The 22,975-nt window shown below is 33.3% G+C and overlaps 1 protein-coding gene across 1 annotated transcript; it reads right to left on the bottom strand.

The window, feature by feature from the left end:
• Nucleotides 1-49: 49 nt before the first annotated feature.
• LOC131953672 (xanthine dehydrogenase) lies at nucleotides 50-22,009 on the bottom strand. Its single transcript, XM_059316981.1, has 35 exons — nucleotides 21,921-22,009; nucleotides 20,937-21,031; nucleotides 20,502-20,618; nucleotides 19,076-19,245; nucleotides 17,596-17,756; nucleotides 17,158-17,234; nucleotides 16,965-17,047; nucleotides 16,597-16,807; nucleotides 14,742-14,821; nucleotides 14,262-14,411; nucleotides 13,840-13,942; nucleotides 13,042-13,193; nucleotides 11,770-11,880; nucleotides 11,341-11,407; nucleotides 11,067-11,167; nucleotides 10,073-10,234; nucleotides 9,755-9,877; nucleotides 8,394-8,492; nucleotides 8,131-8,188; nucleotides 7,542-7,688; nucleotides 7,046-7,238; nucleotides 6,582-6,686; nucleotides 6,259-6,337; nucleotides 5,929-6,046; nucleotides 5,697-5,777; nucleotides 5,483-5,592; nucleotides 5,087-5,200; nucleotides 4,710-4,871; nucleotides 4,224-4,352; nucleotides 3,813-3,943; nucleotides 3,034-3,168; nucleotides 2,704-2,827; nucleotides 2,454-2,550; nucleotides 1,697-1,804; nucleotides 50-834 (listed from the first exon to the last, which is right to left on the bottom strand). Exons 3-35 carry the CDS (start codon nucleotides 20,602-20,604, stop codon nucleotides 755-757), a joined length of 3,924 nt encoding a protein of 1,307 aa, XP_059172964.1. The 5' UTR covers nucleotides 20,605-20,618; nucleotides 20,937-21,031; nucleotides 21,921-22,009; the 3' UTR covers nucleotides 50-754.
• Nucleotides 22,010-22,975: the final 966 nt, after the last annotated feature.

Genomic DNA, 22,975 nt, shown 5'->3' on the forward strand with positions numbered 1-22,975 from the left:
GACTAAAGCATTATACAGGAAAATCGTCAGTTTATTACGTATGAGTCAGAGTATGAAATTAAAGAGCTTAATAATTGACAAATAATTAACAAAAATTATATTAAACCCAGAAAAATATTTTTAAAAAAAACAACCCACTATTATTATCACTTTAATGAAAGCCTGTCTCAACAACAGAAGCATTTTAATTAGTTTTAATTTTACTCATATTGACAGCAACATGTTTTTCATAAATTATTTAACATAAACAAAAATTATAGTGATAAAAAAAACAAAAATGTAAAAAAAAATTATTATTTCTCTTTTTTGCTGATATCTTCCAAATTTAATTACCAGAGAGGCGTTAGTTTCTACAAATAAATAAATGGAAAATACTAAGTACGAGCGCATCAAATTAAGAAAAATCTTGGGAGCATTTTTGCGCATAGGACTGTAAAGGGTTCAAATACTTCTTAGCATTGCAAATCCAATAAATAATGAACATTTATTGAGTTACTAATTATAAAAACACCGGATATTTTTTTTTTGTAACTTATTTGTTACAAATGCGAGTTAATAATTAGTACAAACATACTAGCACTGGTTAACACATTTTACATGCCATTTAGCTAGTGTACTCTTGTTAATATAATACTGATTTTGATACTCGACAGTTATTTAAAATATTTTCAATAAAAAAAATTCATTACAAATAAGAAAATAGAATCTATAGGCATAAAATCCTCAAAATTAACAAAAGCTTAATGTAAATAATTTATTCTTGATGTCCAAATGTAAAATTTTTGACATCATTTAAACAAGAAACTTGAATTTGTTCAACACTGGCTGGCGCACCTGTAAAAGATGTATGTGATGCAGTTGGTGGGGGAAAGAAATGGCAATAAAAGGGAAATAACTTCAGTACTAAAGGATCAAAAACATTCTAGAGATGTTGATGTTCAGAGTAGAATAAGTTGACGGTGTCAAATTTAATTTGTATTGTTCTAATTAATATTTGGTTGGTAAATTTTGTGACAACAAAAGATATACCAAAGTAATTGAACAAAATATTGATAGATTACTACAGGGATTCTTGCTAAGACCTTTAAATTTTGAATTGTATGGCTTATCATTCAATCATATCAAAGCCACATAAAAAAGTTTTCATGTTTGAGACTAATGTTAACTTTTTGTTACACAATGTCATAAAGTCAACCCCCTATGTAGTGTAGACTTTATTTAGAACAAATTACTAATTAGTGGGGAAAAAAAAACCCATAAAAACCTTCATAATAATAAGCTTTTAGATGCACAGAAAATAAGAAAATAAATCTTGTTTTCTTTAATAAAAGCTTTGGTTGCCCATACATGTAAGAGATCTCAAGAGAAACCAATGCTTTTATTAAAGAAAGAAAGCTTTTTTTCTTATTTTCAGTGCATTTAAAAGGCTTTCATTATAAAAGTTTTTATATATATTTCATTTAAAATGTAAGAAAACACATTTTTAGAAGCCTCTGTGTCCAAACTATAAAGCTGATGCTTGTGACTTAGTAGAACACCCATGAGTCCACCCAGTTCAAACGGGTACCTAACTCATGTTAGGGAAAGTAAAGGTGGCTGGGCAAAGTGCTGACCCTTCATTAGAAACTATCAACTCTACTTCATTTGCCCAATGGATCGCTAGATCTAAAGAGGATTTTTACTTTATGTGACTTACTGAACTGGAACCAGCCTTCAATGCCAGACTCGAACCTTGCAGCTTCCACTGCCCTTTTGAGTGCCAAGAGGGGACAGGCACCTTGTGCAACAGGAACTTCACCAACAGCTAGAGTCAGATTCAAGAGTTAGTCTTGTAACAGGTTATAATTTTCATTCTTTACCTAGACACTTTATACTGCTTGAGCAATTTATATAACAGATGATATTCATAAAATTAATTCTTTACCTAGACTTAACACTTGATACTATTCAACCATTTTATTACATGGAGTCTTCAAACGGTGCTAGGTTAGGTTTATGTATAAAATATTAACATTGAAATATAGAATTACTGGTCAGCATTGTTTTGCTAAATTCACACTTTAGAACATAAAAAAGTTTGTATATGCCAAGGTCACAGAAACAAGTGAACCCTACTGGACTTGCCCTATAGACCATCAGGTTTGAAAAGGGAACTTTTCTTTTAGGTTTGTATATTATAAAATGAATTTTTAGGGAGGTGTAGGGAAGACTACTCTGTATCTTTTTAAACAGTGGGTTGTGCTTCATGACCACTTAAACAGGTCATTGAGGGGACAAATGCTACTTTTATATATAAATAATCTATGAGTTTTTTTTATTTACATAACACATTGCTGGACTTTAACCCTCTGACCAAACAGTCAGAGAGAGAAATTATTTCTAAGGGGAAATTATGCAGGAAGACTGATTTTAAACTATGGATTGAAAAGATAAAACAAAAATAGATGGCTAACCTTTAGATCTCAAGAGCCCATATGGATTTGGTGAATTTCTCAAAAACTTGACATTGAACTTAATTGGCAAGTCCTTTGCCAGAGGAGGTTTGTAAGTCTGAAAATAGATTCATTTTATAAAAGCACTGATTTTACTAAGATTATAGAAAAAAATTATATATGTTTCTTTTATTTTATGATTTGAATTTTTTTTTGGTTGTAACAAAAAAAAAATCAAATCAAATCTAATATATGTGGATGCTCTACAAACCCATGTCCCATCAGTCAAAGCTTTTCCTGTAACTGGGTCAAAGGTCATTCCCTCCAGGAGAAACAGACCACAACCCATCATAAACCCGCCCTCCAGCTGACCCAAGTCAATATCTGGGTTCAAACTGAAAAAAAATAATAATAAAAAATAAAGTATTTATTATATGGGTGCATTTTAAAAATTTATATTAAACTTAATGCATAACAGCCTGAAAATTCACTGGGCAGTGATTTTTCTATAAGTTAACTCAGTATGTTGTAAATGTTAGGTTTCGATTTATCGAATGCAGTGTTGCTTTTAATAATTAAATATTAAAATAATCAAGTTTACCTAATGCCACAGTCGTAAAGGAAATCAACTTGATTTATCTGGTACTGCCCAGTGATGGTGTCTAGCTCCACCTCAGTGCAACATGCACTCCAGCAATTGTAACGGGCATTCTCAACTTTATCCTCTGGGTGGTTTCTGTAACAGGAGACAAGTTTATAGGAACAAAATTTTTAACTAACATGCCAAACAAACAAATATTATTTTAAAAATCTTTTAAAAAAATAATTCGCCAACAAATGATGCCTCAAACTATGCCAATGTAAGATTTAAAAAAAAACAGATGAAAGATTAATACATTTGCTTTGAATAGATTTTTTAAATTGTTTATGATGCCTAGGACTTTAAGTTAACATTCCATTTGATGTGATTTCCAATTAAATTTTGTATGTATTTGTAAGTATTCATTTGTAAATAAGATTAATTTAAAATGTCTAAAAGATTTCAATTAAATTATCTGCTAGATTACTACATCCCAATTGGAAAATTACATTTGCTTATATAAACCATTCATCAGATACTTGGATTCAGTTTTAAGAATTAAAAACTATATCAACTTACAAATATGAAGCTGTTAGAAATCATTTGTCAGATAGGCCTACTTGGTGGTATCAAATTTTAAAATGATAAATCTTTATCAGCTCACAAATATGATGCTGTTACAAATCATTCAACAGACATTTGGTATCCAATTTTTAAAATTAAAAACTATATTTGCTGTTATAAATCATTCATCAGATATTTGGATCCAGTTTTAAAAACTAAAAACTAAATTAGCTTACAAATATGATGCTGTTAGATCAACCATATCCTTAAAACATTGCTCAACAATTTCTTCCCAAGTTGGGTTGACCAGTTTAGCCTTGACGGGTGCCATACGTTCTAGCAACATATCACAGCAGGTCATCACAGCCTATTCCAAAAATAATGGTTATTGTTCCGTTAATTAGTCTAGCAGTATATCATGGCATATCACAATAGTTTATTTTTAAAATCTAGCAGCTTATTGTTCAATACTAATAATAATGCAAGCATAATATTCCCTTACAAATTTTTAGGTTTTATTCAAATTATTGTCCAGAAAAAGGTGCTCAAAAAATAATTCCTAGCTTTGTCTTTCTTTGAATATGGAAAAAGAAGTGATATTTTTAATTTTTTTAAAAAGAGAAGAGCTCCACCTAATTAAAACTCACCAAACAAATCAGCTCAGAAGTTACAGTGGCTGCTGTCCAATGAGAATTGGCATTGAAAAAAGATGATGTCTTCTTGATTTTAATTTTGTCCACGGGTACGCCAAGCTTATAAGCACAACACTGGATGGCCTGTGTTATGCAAAGTTAGGCAAGCAACAATTAAGAGATTTTAAGATTAAAAATCCTTTCATAGTCTTTAGACTTACCAATACAAAATTTAAACAATTAGTTAAAGTGTAGCTAAATAATAAATGAAAAAGTAATTGTATAGACCTACAAAGATTGTAATTGTGTTAGAAATACAAATGAAGTTTGCACTCAAAATCAAATTTTTCTCAACTGTTGCATAGTGTGAATAAAAAAAAGTTAACTCTAATTCAAGAGAATCAAAACAACTTTTACTTCTCCTATGTAATCAGAATTACTCCTGGGGGATGTTGTTGTAAAAGTTGACCTAAAACGTTGAATGGGCAGAAAAAGCGTTACCTTTGTGTTGATACCTTGACCCATGTCAACACCACCATGACTAATAGCAACACTGCCGTCACCATGGTGAACAACAACAGTTGTGTGGTGGATGAATTTGTTCCAGCTCAGGGAATATCTGATTGGCATCACATGCAGACCACGCTTTCTCCAACGATTTGCCTGATCAAAAAAAAATTATATTCTCTCATCTTTTAAATGGAGATATTCACTAATATATAACTTATACCAATTGAACTAATCATTTTTAAATTACCCAGCTTATCAAATTATTCATACTTAGTAAAGCATTTATTTATACAAAGATAAACAAACAGCAGTACATTTTTTTTTTAAAAGTTAGCTACCTTGTAGATTTTTAAAAAAGAGTTGCTTACCTTGTTAAAGTCATTGACAGCTTGAACTCTAGCTGGGTAATCAATATCTGTCTCAAGTTGGTGGACAAGATCTCTAATGAGACAATTCTCTAACACCAAACCACCCAGAGTTGTCTAGATTACACAATTCAACACAATCATCATGTTATTCAACCACAATGTAAAACATGATCAGTGAGAAATTTTATTTTAAAAAATAATTTAACTGTTTTTATTTTAATTAGAAATGGAATAATTTGAAAAACCTACTATTCAAATTAATTTACCATACAAATGAAAGAGCTCTTCAAAGTTGTGCCGAAGATCAAAATATGTTCACTATTATAAATCAGAATTTTAATTTTAACATTTTCAACTGAGACATATCTCTTCATTTTAAGACTAAATGATACATACCTGACCATCAACAAAAAGATTCAGTTTACGAACTTCAAGGTGATCTTTTTTTAAATATGTGGCCACATGGTCAATCATACATTCCATAGCATAAATAGCTGGTGCTGTACCTGAGAAACAAATTAATTTGCTTGTAAAGAAAGAAAACAATAAATTTAGCAGTTGATTTTTAAAAATCTGGCAACGTTTGATAATTTAGTAAATAAAGTCTCACCAGGTGCTCTGACTGAAGTTGGAACTGGTTTGTTAGTCTTACATGGCTGCACAGTCCAGGACCAGTTGGGGCAGAAATAAGCTGTACAGCAGTTGATTTTTTAAAATAAAATTATGGATATATGGGCTATATTTTTTATACTTTGAATATAATCATAAATACATTACAACAGAATAATCAACAAAACATCTATAATAATATAGCAACTACAGATGTCAATTATGCTTATTACCACTGTCAATATAGTTTTGAGTGCCTTCATTGCAATCTGCCTTAAGAAAGATGGGACCAGAATCACTGTATGCTGTGGCTATAATGGCTAGAATCTTGCCATCATCATCAAAACCAATCTAAAAATAATTTCTCTTAATTAAAAATAATGTTTAAAGCATATTGTATATGTCCAACTGTGTACATTTGATTTCAAACAAAAAGAAACACAAAATGACCATACAAAATTACTGTAGACCTTAAAGAAACGTTTTAGAGTAAATTACCACAAAGGGTTACTGTAATCACTATATAAAAAAGCATCAAAGTATAACTACTAAAACTTCCTTGCCTCATACTGATATACATAGCGGGTCCTTTTCCCTTGGAACTGCATGTTGGTGTGCAAGTCTAAACTCATCAAAACAGGCCTGCCAAAAAATATTTTTTTAAATTAAATTTCCTGTAGTGCTGTTCTAATCCAGATATTGGATTAAACAAAACAGAAGGTGAGTAATCTCAATGGTAAAATAAGAAAATTAAAAACTTCACATCAAATAGAAACAGGAACAGAATCTATTAAAAAACTGGCAGATGGAGACCACTATAAATAAAATTATGTATATACGATTAAAATACTCCATTTGAAAGATAAAATTACTATTGTATGTTTACCTTTTAGTTACCTGGGCTGCAACGGCACACATCCCAGCAACAGGTAAGTTGTAGAATATTTTGCCACCAAACCCTCCACCTAATCTTTGAATCTCCACATTGATACTGAATCAAGTTAAAAGGAAAAATAAATGTAACTTTCTGTGAAAGTTAAAGGTTTTTACACTTCATTTAGTAAATTGTAAATACAGGGAAACAGCTTTATAAAGTTAAATAAATCAAAACAAATCATAAATTATTATTGGTAGATAAATGGAAGTGTTGAAAGAATAATTTTGTTAAGTATATGGTTTATCAATCAAATTTATTGAAATAGTAAGGTTACTATTGCATTTAAATCATAACTAACAAGGATAATAATTTCATAACTTTGAAGATTAAACAAATTGTTTTAATCAAAGAAAAAAAATATCACATTTATATAATTTAAAAATTGAAAAGAAAAATTATTAATGGGGGGTAACCTGGATTCCTGTATCCCCAGGAGTTGGGCCACTGTTTCTGAAGTGGCATCCAGCCACTGGCTAGTGGCTAACACATCCATCCCACCCAAGTCCGAGGGGCTACAGAACGCTGCTTGACTCTCCAGGTGAAAGTTGTACTGGTCAGTGCTGTGTATTGAACCTGATATTCTGTGCGGAGCTGATGCCATGGCAGCTAAAGGAAAGATAATGCTGTCCAGATTAGCGCATTAATTAATAGATGCAATCTAGATCACTAAGTTGATTATTTTGTATGGTAGATAAAAGAAAAATAATAATTCAGGTTTAAGTATTAGTCAACCTGGGTTTAAGTAATCATGTAAGAAACCGTAATTAATTCAGGAACCATAACTCAGGTTGGGGAAAACTTTTTACAGCAAATGTGTATGAAAATATTTCTGCTGCCTTATTTCACAATACAAAGTCATGTCTGAATAAACAATTGGAATTTTTTCAACAGCTAATTATCAAGCCTCACCTGCGGGATCACCAGCAGTGAAGGGCCCAAGTTTGGGGTAAAATGATTTTTTCTGAATGGCTTCCTCCACACCTGTTATGGAAGGCTGGACATCTGAGTAAGTCACCTTCACGGCCCCACGAGCACCTTGGGCAGTTATTTCATCAGCTAAAGGAGGTGAGATTCAACAATAGCTCTTTTAAAATGTATTCTTTGGTATACTTATTAAGAAAACAAAGAATTGAACAGTTAAATAATGTTTGTGATGTTTTATAGAAGTTCTGATTTAGTGGTATATTTTCAAATAGAAATTTTAGGAAGTATAGTTAATGCTCTCCCACTATTTAGAATTACCTCCCCTGGATAAGGAGACTAATTCTACCATTCCACCTTATAACCCAATTAATTAAACAGTGCTTAGTTCCACCTTAATGCCAAAATTTAATTGAACAGTGTTCAGTCATCTCTAAGGGAAGCTCAGTCTGTTCAAAGGGAACCTATTAGTGTAAAACCTGCTTGCTGTCATGGTCTTGAAATTAGGCAGACTTATCCATCTTATTTTTGAGTCGCCATGTATTTAATGAAAACTTAAAACTGCGTCAATACTCACTGGCCACCACAATTCCAATGGGTTGTCCAGCATACAGAATCTCACCAGAACTCAAAAGCTAAAACATTGTAAAAAATATGAGGTCCATAGAAAAATTAAAACCCTAACATTAATCATAATATACTAAAATAAAATAAAATTTTTTTTTTAAATATTTAAAATTTTCACAGGAGTAGTTTATAATTAAAAATTATTTACAGAAATATTTAAAATTATAAGCATTTAATTAGGTGAGTGTTGAGTCGTAATTAAGGTTGACTGACCTCTTGATATGCGCCGGGTTCATATAGAGGCTTGGGTCTCCAGTTATTTTCTCCTGGGATGTCAGCAGCTTGAATAAATTTGACGACCCCAGGAATGTTCTACACAGTAAGAAATGGTGCTGTTGGTTTTTGTATTATATAGGGCAGGGGTCTCCAAACTTTTCAGCCCGAGGGCCGCTTTAACTATCAAATATTAGTTCGGGAGCCAGAGTTTTCTTCAAGATATCTCTTCGGGGTGTTTTGAATTTTCTGGGCAAAGTTCCTCAGCCAAACATTTTTTTCCGTGGACACAAAGATGGATGAGAGGACATCGAGGGCCGCATCCGGCCCGTGGGCCATAGTTTGGAGACCCCTGACATAGGGTAAGGTTTATGTGTATTCAGGTGTCAAGTCATGTTACATCTTAGATTGTGGTTTTGTTTGTTTCAGGGGATTAAGTTTAGGGTTAAGTTTATGTTTAGGGTAGCTTTAGTAAGATTTAAGTATAGTGTTAGCTTGTATATAGTATATTTCAAGTAAGATTGCAAGTGAAGTAAGTCCTTGTAAAGAATACCCATTACATTTTTTTTAAAATTAAGATCAAGCAGATATTGTGCCAGTGAGTCAGTCAGCCCCAATGAGTACCTGGCATTAGTTCAGCAGTATATAAACAACAATTTTACAAAGTTTTTGAAACGCTGAATTCAAAGAGATGGAACAGATTTTTCTAAAATAGTTTCAAGCCCATGAGAGATATGAGGGTCGTAGACTAATGTAGATTCCACAAAGGAACTATCTTAGAATTTTAATAGGATAGCTCTTGTTTACCACGGTGATGGTGGCATCACAAGGTAGGTGGGTAGGGACTCCCCGGCAATGGTGGCACCACAAGGGAGGTGGGTAGGGAATGTGTGTGGATCACATCGGGTGACATCAGAACACCAAGTTGAAAGAGATCCAATTTTAAAGAGAAAATAAGTTGTATGCGTTTGGGTTAGTAACCAAATATAGTCAAATTAATCTTGAAGCACCAATTTACTGCACTCTGACACCTAGTAATAAGACTCCCAGTGTGAGAACATGATTTTCTTTTTTTTCTTTCTTTACGGAATGGACATCACCAGCTCAGGAGGTGTCTCCCATTAGCCAGGCAATGCCTCAACACGGCAAACGCTGACTAACTGGCTTGGATATCGGTTTGATTACTGTGTATCGGTCACTTCTGTCCTTTGGTTCTCACCGGGCTTATCTTCCACCCCACAGAGCCCAGGGTAAACTCGTACCCCACTGTCCAGTATCCAGGCTAACCCTACCCTACCTAAGTAGGTATATACAATGGGCTATACACAATTCATTGAATGAAAAAACCACTATTGAATTACCAGAGCAGCAGAAGCATCAACGCTTGCAAGTCTTGCGTTTCCCATGGTGCTCAGCACAGGTGCTGCATACAGCTGACCTTGTAACACTGGAAGGTCAGTCAAAAATTTCACTTCACCTGTTGCCTACAGAGTAAAAATAATTGGGATAACCTTGAACTTTTAAAACAAATTTGAATATTATTTGCATAAATGGCATTAATGTATTAAGAACTATCAGACCTATCGTAATTTTAAACTATAAAAAATAATATGTTAAAAATAATCTATTTTTGGGACTCATTTAAGCATAGTGAAGAAAAAATAACACTAGTTCAATACCAGGTTATAAGCTGTGAATTTCGGCATGGGCTTAGTGGCTGGGTAGACTGTGGGGTCATCAGTGCCGTAGGACTGTGTGGCTGTCATGAGTGGTCTGTCCAAACCAGGTCCACCAGTGACATATCGGACGTCACACTTAGTTTTACATGCCTCTAGAACAAACTAGAAAAAATATGGGACATCACACTTAGTTTTACAAGCCTCCAGAACAAACTAGAAAAATATGACGTCACACTTAGTTTTACATGCCTCTAGAACAAACTAGAAAAAATATGGGCCATCACACTTAGTTTTACATGCCTCTAGAACAAACTAGAAAAACATATGGGACGTCACACTTAGTTTTACATGCCTCTAGAACAAACTAGAAAAATATGGTATGTCACACTTAGTTTTACACGCCTCTAGAATAAGCTAGAAAAAATATGGGATGTCACACTTAGTTTTACACGCCTCTAGAACAAACTAGAAAAAATATGGGCCATCACACTTAGTTTTACATGCCTCTAGAACAAACTAGAAAAACATATGGGACGTCACACTTAGTTTTACATGCCTCTAGAACAAACTAGAAAAATATGGTATGTCACACTTAGTTTTACACGCCTCTAGAATAAGCTAGAAAAAATATGGGATGTCACACTTAGTTTTACACGCCTCTAGAACAAACTAGAAAAAATATGGGACATCACACTTAGTTTTATATGTCTATAGAACAAATAAGATATATACATAATTTGTGGGTCTTGGACATTATTTTATACATTATTTTAAAAAATGTATTATAAATGATGATACCATAGTATTAAACTTTCATAAATCATAAATTTATGTTAGCATCTTTTTGTAAAGTATTGACAGTAGATCTATATACAAAACAAATATAATAAGAAACAAAGTTCATTGCACTATAGTTTGGACAGAGAAATGCTCAAATACAATTAGAATTTATTAGGTAGCCTAACCACTAACCTAATGCAAGACAGTAATTTACCTTGTAAAAGTGACCTAAGGCCAAGCTCTTGCGATAGGATGCACTAGCCGAAGTTGGACTCGTTTCTGGGACTAGCTCAGCCGAAAGTGAACTTAGTGCACCTAAAGAAAAGGATTATCTCTTTAAAAATCATCCAAAAACAATTTTTTTACACTATCTTGAGATTGTATAAGTGTTTCTAAAATACTGACAAGGTTAATTACATTTTTAAAATAATTTTTTTTTTTAATAATGAAGAAAAACTTTATGTAAAGAATAAAAAAATCAAATGAACCAGCAAGCACAGTAGGATCTCCCAGTTGTTTGTTAATGAGATAAGATTCAGTCTGTACTGCATGGATCTAAACAAGAGGAAACACCATAATCATTATAGCTTGACGTAGACCATATTTATTTCACATACTTAGTAAAAGTAAATATACAAATGTATACAAATAAAAGCCTTAAATAATTTACACGGACAATTTTGACAAACAGAGTGATTTAACATTATCAATCAAACAATGAAATAAAAAAAAGTATTTAAGTGACCCAAATTTTAAGAAATACTGATCTTTATTTTAGCAATTGACTGTAAAGAGTAGAAAATTTCATTAACAAACATCTTCAGTAAATTTACTTTCATTTAAAGTAAACAAATATATAACAAAGATTCTAAAGGATTATCAAAAAATAGAAAATTTTAAACGAAACAATTACTAACCAGAGAGCCACTGATTCCTTGTATGACAATAGAAGGTTTCGACTTGACCAGGAAGTTGTTGTTGGCATCCAGTTCAAAGTTGAAGCCACTGGCAACATGAGCTTGGCATTGCTGTAAGACAAGCAGTTCATGTTTCTATAGCCAGAAAACTTTAACACACACATTTATCTCACTATACATGGGAAGATATTTCTGCTGATGACTATGTCAGCTACTGTATCAGCTTGGTTAATCTTTATTGATGCTGTGCTCACAGAAACAGGTGAACTCTACTTCATCTGCCTCTACTGACTGCCATCTCTAATATGGCAACTACTCTAATAAAATCGATAACTCTACTTCATCTACCTCTACTGACAGCAATCTCCGATAAGGCAACTACTCTAATGACAGATAGTGTGAGACAGTGACCCCGAGAGCATCTTTATAGACTGCTGACACAGTTTAGAGGATGTCACAAAGACCCATTTGGACCAGAGCACATGGTTGCTAACATGCAAGTCTAGAGCTCATGTTCTGTGCTTGTTTTTAAAACACAAAAATCCACCCAGCTCTGACAGTTTCCTGATTCAAGTAAAGACAGTTAACCACATCTGTCGCATCTTAAAAGGAAACTGTACTTACTGTATGGCACTTTTTTTTAACTTCCTCTAAGTTTAGATACATGACACAACCCCTTGACCTACTAGGAGATTAACCAAAGGACACACAACATGACCTAATTAGAGACAACACATAACAACCCAGTGACATACTTAGAGAGTTTGCATATGACTCACCTTTGACCTACTTAGAGACTACATAGATCCACCCCTTGACCTGCTTGGAGCATAGATACGACCCACACCTTCTCCTACTAAGTGACTAGACACATGGCTTACCCCAGTGGCATACTTACATAGTTGGCATATGATCCACCATTTGACCTACTTAGAGACTAGACATAGATCCATCCCTTGACCTACTTAAAGACTAGGCACAGGGCCTACCCCCTTGACCTACTTGGAGAATAGATACATGACCCACACCTTAGATACATTACCCACACCATGACCTACTTAGAGACTAAACACATGACCCATCCTTGACCTACTTGGAGCATAGATACACGATCCACCCCTTGACCTACTTAGAAAGTAGACCACCACCCACAGCCTTGACTTACCTGAAGCCTGTGGGATGTCTTGATTGTTCTTATACTCCTCTGGCTGCTTGCATTGTACTTGGGTAACTGCATGGAAACTATGACACCAACCCACAGCCTTGACCTACCTGAAGCCTGTGGGATGTCTTGATTGTTCTTATACTCCTCTGGCTGCTAGCATTGTACTTGGGTAACTGCATGGAAACTATGACCTTTGCCTTCATGTCCAGCGCAAAGAATTCATCAAGCGTGTACAGCTTGTTCAAACCACTACTGTCAACTAGTGAAAATCAGATGAATTTTGTTAGACGACCTACTATTGTTATGATGACAGAATATCTTATTCATAAAAAATGACATCTCATTAAGTTATCTCTGTAATTGATGTTGAGATCAAAATCATTCTTTATGAAGACATAATATTCTAATTATTTCACATCCTTTTTATTTGAAAAAAAATTCTTGCAGATAAAAGGACTAATCATCATAATCTTTTTACCATTTTAGCCCAAGATACATGGGGCAGATGAAGTAGAGTTCATCTGTTTCAATGATCTCGGCATACTTATTCCCTAACTTGAGTTTGGTGCCCATCAGAGCTGGGTGGACTCACGGACGCTTTACCAATTAACCTGGATTTGAACTCGAGACTTTCGGGTCAGCAGTCTAGCTTAGCCATGCCGCCTCCAAAAGGATTAATACAGGTTTTTAATAATTTTTATTTAGATATTCAACACATTATGCCTCAGCAAATAGCTTAATTTCCCACAACAACATAGTACATCCTCAAGGATGTGTGAAATCTTATTGACAACCCCTACACCAATTACAATTTTTTACAATTAAGAAAAAAAATTGTTATAAAGCTATGGTAATTTTTAAAAATTGGCTATTGGTATATAGCAGGTGTTAATTATTTTTTTTACCAATGTTTAAGTTAGCTCCAACTGTCTCCAGTAAAATCAGAACATCCGACACAAAATCTGGATGCTGATGTTTTAAAGCCAGATTTCCAGCCCAAGATCCCAGCTGTAAAATAGGCCAAATTTTCACTGAAGTTTTAAAAAACATATTGTATTTATTTTTATCCAATTTTTTACTGAAGTTTAAAAAACATATTGTATTTAATTTTTATCCAAATTTTCGACAGAAGTTTAAAAAACATATTGTATTTATTTTTATCCAAATTTTTACTGAAGTTTAAAAAAATTTGTATTAATTGTCATTCAAATTTGTACTCAAGTTTAAAAACATATTGTATTTAATTTTAGCCAAATTTTTACTGAAGTTTAAAAATCAAATTGTAATTTTAAAATATTAAATCAGAGATACAGTAACATCAACTTACATTTCTGATACCGTTAGATGCAGTGAATTGTAAGTGATCTACAAAATTGGAAGCATATGGTAGCTCTGGATCAGTGTTTTTGGCCAAAAGTTCTTTTAAATTTGTGAGGGTCAAATTAGCTCCAACAACAATGTGGTCACTGGGGGTCAGCTGCAACATGTTAGCCAAACAAACAGAAATGTAAAAAAAGATACATAGAATACTTAGAAACTGTGTTTCAAAATTACAGATTTGTCTTGATAAATACATAATTTAATACAAAAAGCCTAATTTTAGGGACATAAAAAAAGTTTTTGTTTAGTTGTAAAATATAAAAATTGCCTTTGGCTATACATCTACAATACATCAACCAACATTTCCTCAAAATAAGTTTCAACTAAGATTGCCTAAAAGTAAGTCCTGATCTTTGTTATCTTCAATTTAAAGTTAGACAACTCAAATTAAACACATACAACTCTGTGTGAAAGAAAGACAACTTACATCCACAGTGTAGAGTTCATTCATTCCTCTGATGTCTATAAGAATATTATAATTCCATGGTCCAACATCCTTGTAGACTCCTAAAAATATATATTGCTTCTTATCAAATGATGATCATAAAAATAAATGTGAAAGAAATTTGTTACCTCTCTTTATTCGAAATAACAAAAGTTGAAAAGCTTCAAGCTTTCCTCTTATATTTATACTCATGCAATACTCTCATAACATTTATGTTGTTTTTTAAAATGTGCACCAATAATCTCTGAAATCAATCATAAAAAATTCCTCTTTCCCCCCCCCCCCCCCCCCCCCCACGTGAAGAGAAACCAGAGTTAAAATCGTTTAAAAAATAATAGCAAGTGTTAAAATTATTGTTGTTATTTAACAACTTAAAGTTGTTTGGGAACCATTGATTACACCAGGGGTCGGCAACCTGCGGCTCGCGAGCCGCATGCGGCTCTTTTGATGTTAAGGTGCGGCTCTCCAGCTCCTTTCACAAATATTAATAGTTATATTATTTCATTTTCAAAACTCGCAGCAAATATAAAAAAAAAACTCAACTTTAAACAGGATAAAAATACTCATCAGGAAACAGTGAGGATAGATGCAATAGAGAGTATACAGCTGACAGCCGCTTGGGCACCAGGCCCAGCCCCACAGCCGACTTTTTCGAGTATCGTTCAATGAGGAATGTTAATTTATTCAGAATGCATTTCCCTAATTGTCAGTCAACATTCATTTGACTTGAGTAACGTAGTTTTTTTAGTTATTAGCTTACAACTGTTGAGCCGGGTACTGGACGGTGGGGTACGAGTTTGTCCTGCGTTCAATGGGATGGAAGATAAGCCTGGTGAGAACCAAATGACATAAGCGACCTATACACGGCAATCAAACCGATACACAAGCCAGCTAGTTGCCGTGTTGAGGCCTGTCTGGCTAATGGTAGACACCGCCGGGGATATCCGTCAAGAAAGAAAAAAAAACAGCTTCTAAAGTGGATTGCGATAGTCCTATAGTTATATTATTTGATTACTAAGTTTATTATTCTGGCGAAACTTGTATGTTTTTATATCAATACATATTATTTCATATTTAAGGGTATTTATTTTAAATAACACATTTTTTTTACCTAATCCTAATTAAATATAAAATATTGAAAAAAAGGTGAGTGGCTCTTTAAAAACTGGGAAATAATGAAAATAGTAACTTTTGGCTCTTCAGTCTCAAAAGGTTGCCGACCCCTGGATTACACTCATTTTCATACTTTAGTATTGAATATAAGCCATTGAAAAGCCATTTAGAATTATTCTATCAATTCAAATATTTTTTAAAACTGCCCTCAACCTCTCCTTGAAGTCAACCAGAATGGCTAGGGAGAGTTATACAATGAAAGTCAGAACGATTTTTTTTTCCATGATAAAATACACAATAGTAGTCTATGGTGTATAGCATGGTATTGTATTTATATTAAATAATATCACATCCCCTATCACCACAACACCCTGACTCTACGAATCCAAATTAAAAATAAAAGTCTTTGCTATTACTATTATTTTACTAGTAATTATTTTTTTGAGTATTTCCAGCCTTAATAAAACAGGAAGTCATTTTGCACTAATTACACAAATTATTCAATTTTGGTTGAAAAATATGCTTTCTGGCAACACAAATCTGGTAACATTTGGAACCAGTTTTTCAAGTCTGTTGACTGCCACTCAGACACATTTGTAAATGAACTGAATTACTGGTTAAATTAAAAAACATGAAACTGCTTGACATTTAACATTAACCAACTTGAAATTTAAAAAAAAATATTTTGGCTAATTAATTTTGAACATGAATAAAGAAACATTACCAAAGCCAGTATTTCCAAAAACAAGCCTGTAGTTATAATTGACATACTGCTGGAGCAGGGGACATAACTCTGCCAGATTCAAGGGCTTGAACCACTGAGCTCTGCCAGCAACTATGTGCACAGGTTTTGCTATTCTGTTGTCACAATCTTTAGTGCCACAATGCCCAACACAAGCTTGATTTGTTTTCCTACATAACTTGCCATCTAACTCCTTCAAAAATGAAGTAGAGTCTTTGAAAAATTGAATTAGTATTGTAAAATTATATTTTTTGTTATCAAAATAGAAAATAATTATTCTTTGAGTGTCATTATTAAATTTCGACCAAATTAGAGTAGAGAAATATTTGACCACTGCACTTAATTATTACCTCAATGTCAATAATCCCTCGACTAATTGAACTTGGAGCATCTGATGCAAATGACTTCATGGCATCCAATATTGGACGGTATCCTAAGTCAAAAATATTTTTAAAATTCAATTGTTCCTTACTAAAGATGTCTAATAAAGTAAAAAAGTTAAGCTTGAAATTATCTTGAAACAAAATTCAACATTCTAATCACCTGTACACCTGCAGATGGTGGAATCAAATGCATCCTCTACATCTTTCATAGATGGGGTGGGGTTGGACTGCAGGAGTCTGGTGAAACAGTCAACAAAGAATAATCATTAGTTGTTTTTTTTTTATTCTAACAGGCTAACATTATAAAAAACACAAAATTAAATCTAAACCAATTGTAGCATAATTGTTTTATAACAAATTGCTATGGTTTAATTTCCTAGATTATTTTTAGTCTATCTGAATGAGTTTAAAATAGTAAAAACATTAGGGTTATCTAAATTGTTTTGGATTATTCTAAAATGATGGTATTAAAATCAAATTTTAGGTTGCAGAATAAACTTTTGTAACTTCACATGTAAATGAGCCTTTAAACTTTAAATCTATAACTATACATAATCAACTTATTTTGAAGTAAATGTCAATAAAAAATCTTGCTTACCCATACATATTCATGATCTGACCAGGTGTGCAGTACCCGCACTGAATACCATTCATTGATGCTATTCTCTGCTGGATAGGATGTAAGCCAGCAGAAGTATTTCCCAGCCCCTCTACTGTGGTAATCTCCATTCCATCACATGTGTATAGCTGAAGGCAGCACTAAAAACATACATTGTATTAGTATTGTGTATAGCTGAAGGCAGCACTAAAAGCATACATTGTATTAGTATTGTGTATTGCTGAAGGCAGCACTAAAATCATACAGTGTATTAGTATTGTGTATAGCTGAAGGAAGCACTAAAATCATACAGTGTATTAGTATTGTGTATAGCTGAAGGAAGCACTAAAATCATACAGTGTATTAGTATTGTGTATAGCTAAAGGCAGCACTAAAATCATACATTGTATTAGTATTGTGTAGAGCTGAAGGCAGCACTAAAATCATACATTGTATTAGTATTGTGTATAGCTAAAGGCAGCACTAAAATCATACATTGTATTAGAATTGTGTATAGCTGAAGGCAGCACTAAAAATCATACATTGTATTAGTATAAGCAGTTTAAATCAACAATACAAATCTTTTTAAAAAACTAAATTTTAAAAGGTTGGCTAAATTTAACATATAATCCTTTCAACACATGCAAATTTAAAATAGATAAATACATAATAAGTTACTAAGCATACTGGTATATATATTTAGGCCTAATTAAAAACAAAATTTTAAAAGGCTGGCTAAATTTAACATATATTCCTTTGATACATATGTGAAGGATTATAAATTTTATTTTGTGTGTGATTCTGTGTGTGAATGTTGTAGTGGATGTAGGCTACATACTTCCAGTCAGGGTGGTTATACAAGACTGAGTGGCCAATAGGGACTTCCTTTTTCCCTACTGAGAATGATCGCAAGATATAGACAGTCGAGCTGCACTTGTTTAAGGCACCTGGTGTCTCAGAGGTTACAGTAGTAACTTGACTGGGTGTTTGGTTTGTTTGATGTGTTTTTTTTTGTAGCTGGTTTTGTTTGTGTGTAGTTTTGTATGATTAGACATTAGATTGTAATGAATTGATCTGTTGAATTTTTACATTTAAAGCTTTATAAAGGTTGGTTTCATTATTTATTTTTTTTTGCAATAAATTTATTTTAAGTTGATTATCTTTTTTTTTTCTAGGTTAAGTTTAGGGTTTAACCACCGTGGGTGTAGCCACAGTTGCACAAATACCTGATAGTTGATTATTCTTAGGGTAGATTAAGATAGTTAGGGTTTTACACCCCCCCCACCCACCTCCCACCCCCTCCCAGGGCTTACATGTGCAAATGTAAACTACATAAATACATAATAACTGGCATACCGATATATATAAGGCATAATTAAATATTACTCCAACCCATCTCCACCAAACTAATCTCTGTTTCTCTTATAAACAATGTAGGGACTTAGTTTTTTAATACTATGGAAAGCTTGAGAAAACTTACTGAGTTCAAGCTATAAGATCTTTTGTTGCCTGTCAAAGGGTCAAGCAGTTTGACAGTCACAAGACAAACACCACATCCTCCTTCATAGCAGCAGCCTTTTGTTCCAACAGAGACGCCAGACTGTCTCATAAACTCCAACAGGGAAGTGGCTGGGTCGTATTCATTGGTCACTGAAACAGGAGTGGAAGGATTAAAACAGAGGTCAAAAGAGAAGGGGGGAGGGGAAGGTTTATTAAGAGAAAACGAACATCTAGATTTATCTCAATTTAGTATGGTTGATGACATCGGAACAATCTAAGCCATCCAGTGACGTAACTGATCTGCATTCTGGAATTATTCACAGGAAGAGAGAAAACTCGGAAGACATTGAAAACCATGGATCAATAGAGTTGAAATACCCACAATTGAGTTATTTAGAAAAAAATAGTTGCAGCCCTTTGATCCACAGGATTAAGTACACATTTAAAGTTAAGAAACTAGACTGATTTAACTATTGCCTACATCATTCACAATGCAGAATAGTTTAAACATCTTATGCCAAAACATTTAACAATTGAAGTTAAAAATCTGGGTCTTCAACACACTAGTAAAACTTATTTTACTCTATGGAGCTGAGGCATGGAGAATCACTGCCACATATAAGAAGAAAATACAATCATTTATAAATGCATGCCTCAGAAAGATCCTTCGAATAATGCCTAAAACCATCAGAAATTAGGTACTATGGCAAAGGACAAATCAACTGTCAGCTGTCAGGATACATCTGGGGACAGTTGGAGAGACTAGCCAAGGACAGAGATGCATGGAAAGGTCTTGTCAGCGGCCTATGTTCCAGGAGGGGTGACATGCAAACTTAAACTAACCTATACCAAAAAATATAGGCCAGAGATTATGAGGGGGTGGGGGGAGGGCAGTATTAAATGTTCAAATAGTAATATAAAAACATAAATTAAAGTAACACGCTAAACATATTAACATTATGTTGTTATATTTGAAATAATAGAAGTAGGTTTTGTCAAATGGGGTCATCCATAAATGATGTCACGCTTTTTTTTGACGATTTTTACCTCCCCTCCATCACACGTCGTCACAAAAAGCCAGACCCCCCTTCCTAAAATGACGTCACACCTCAACCTACAACCCCCCTCAAAATTGCAGTTGAATTTTTTTAAAACATCAATATTTTTCCAAAATCTTGTCTAAACTATTACAATTTATTAAAACAGTTATCTACAACGCGAAATAACGTCTAAAATTCGTTTTCTAACATTGCTTTTTTATAATGCAAAAATGTGACGTCGCAACATCTGAACCTCCCCCCCCTCCCTCTCATCACACATCGTCACAAAATTACAGACCCCCCCTCCCCCCTACGAGTGTGACGTCATTTATGGATGACCCCAATAATGTTATGAATCATAATAACCTGAAAATGATTCCCCATTGATGGAGAAAGTTATGGTGCTTTTCACATCAGTCTGAGTCTCTTTTGGTGTTAGCCCACCAGACCCTTTTGTACTGTCATCCATTTTAATGGAAGGCTCTGTGAATAATTACAAAGAAAGACTACATGACTTTTTGTTAAATACTTTAAAATTCTGGCCAGTATTTATTAATGTTTAGATAATAAGTTATGGATACTCACTACAAGTAAAACTTTTAATTAATAGACTGCATTTACTTGATTTTTAAATTGAAATTTTCCTACTAAGTACACTGTCAATGCATATTACAATGAAATAACATGTCTTTGTTGCATTGCATTTGGTCTTATATTAGTATTAGTATTAGTATAGAAGTCTTAATAATTAACTGTGTAACCAACACTAAAGTAAACTTGAAGACAAAGAGTGACACTCACCTCAAAAATGTTTGGCTTAGGATTTTTTCACCCAAGTCAAAATTCGTAGGTCCAAAGACCTAATCCCCTCAAAATTGATGTCTTCTTTGGCTGGTCTTTGACATGTAATGAATAAACAAACTGTATTACTATTAGTATTAGACTCTGTATATTATAGATCTAGAATATCTCTCTCTCTCTATATATATATATATATATATATATATATATATATATATATATATATATATATATATATATATATATATATATATATATATATAGGCCTCTCTCTCTCTCTATATATATATATGCCTATATACATATATATATATATATATATATATATATATATATATATATATATATATATATATATATATATAGGCCTCTCTCTCTATATATATATATATGCCTATATATATATATATATATATAGAGAGAGAGAGAGGCCTATATATATATATATATATATATATATATATATATATATATATATATATATATATATATATATACATATAATACTAAAAGTAAAAGACTAAAAGATTAGTTTAATAGTTAGGCTTACAATAAATATAAATTCTGGAAAATAAATGTACTAGGCCTACGGATGTTTGTTGTTTTATTTCTCTCAGCAGCCCTATTGGCTCTGAATTAGCTAGAAATTTTAACATGATTTATTAGATTGCTCTATTTTATATTCAATTCGCTATCTAAGTTGTACATGAATTTAGCTGATAATAATTGTAACTTCGAATGTAAATTTATCTAGATCTAGGCTAACGGCTAAATATTTATTATGAAGATATTTATCTGGCAAATGAGGGTTGGGGAAAGCGGTGTTCGCGTTGCTTTTTTTTATTATAGCTAATTAAAGCATCGTCAGCTTTGATCAGCAATTCTAGTTGTTACACGATAAGCACATAACTTTGACGTTCTACTTTGCGAGATAACTTAACAATAGCAGTTAATCTAGATCTAAGGATAGGTCTATATAGTGACCTTATAGAACTTAGGCCTCGTATGCTTGAACCCAGATGACCTATGACATTATTCTATGTGAACTGCCGTAATACCGCGACTACTTTTCCGGTGACGTAATAATATTGGGTCAGGGGCCTAATGCACATTTAGATAGATGTACAACTGGACTTAGATTCCCTGTGGCAAATAAATAATGATATCGTAATTAACTAATTTTAAACACACCGGTGTAGCCTAAAATAGACCCTGAATAATTACGTTATTTTTTCCCTTTCGCACAGATAACAGTATCGTATCGAGTTTTTCTATCGGTATCGCTTAAACAAATACAGTACATTCGTTCCGTAACATTGTTCTTTGTCAAATAATTCGAATCTCATAGCAATTTTCTCTAATGAAATTAACTGAAGTGCTATTAATCCGTTCCTTCCCGCAACTTGTCACCCCATTGGTTTTTGCTACAATTTTTTTTTAGTATGAAAGCTTTATTTAGGCATATAGGGCCTATATGATAGTAATAAAACTGGCTGTTTTAGCAAGGGGGGGGGGGGGGGGGTCATCCATAAATGACGTCAAGCTTTTTGACGATTTTTACCTCCCCCTCCCCTCCGTCACAAAAAGCCAGACCCACCCCCCCTAAAACGACGTTACACCTCAGTCTACAACCCCCACCCTCAAAATTGCAGTTGAATTTTACTTAAAATTCGATATTTTTCCAAAATCTTGTCTAAACCCCGTCAACATAGAGTATTTTCATCAATTCCTGTTACATTTTATTAAAACTGTTTTCTAAAACGCGAAATAATGGCTAAAATTGGTTTTCTAACATTGCTTTTTTATAATGCAAAAGTGTGACGTCACACCATCTGAACTCCCTCTCCCTCATCACACACCGTCACAAAATTACGGATTCCCCTCCCCCATTACGAGTGTGACGTCATTTATGGACGACCCCTAAATAGTATCCTTACAAATTAAAGACAAGTAGCCTATATGTACGATGGACGTTTCGACCCAAGGTCTTCGTCAGCACACAACAGTTTGGTTAAAGACTAAACAAACAAGACAGTGAC

Source organism: Physella acuta, unplaced genomic scaffold (genome assembly GCF_028476545.2).
Source record: "Physella acuta isolate Inbredline_101_S28 unplaced genomic scaffold, ASM2847654v3 ptg000937l, whole genome shotgun sequence".
Taxonomy (NCBI): Eukaryota; Metazoa; Mollusca; class Gastropoda; family Physidae; genus Physella; species Physella acuta.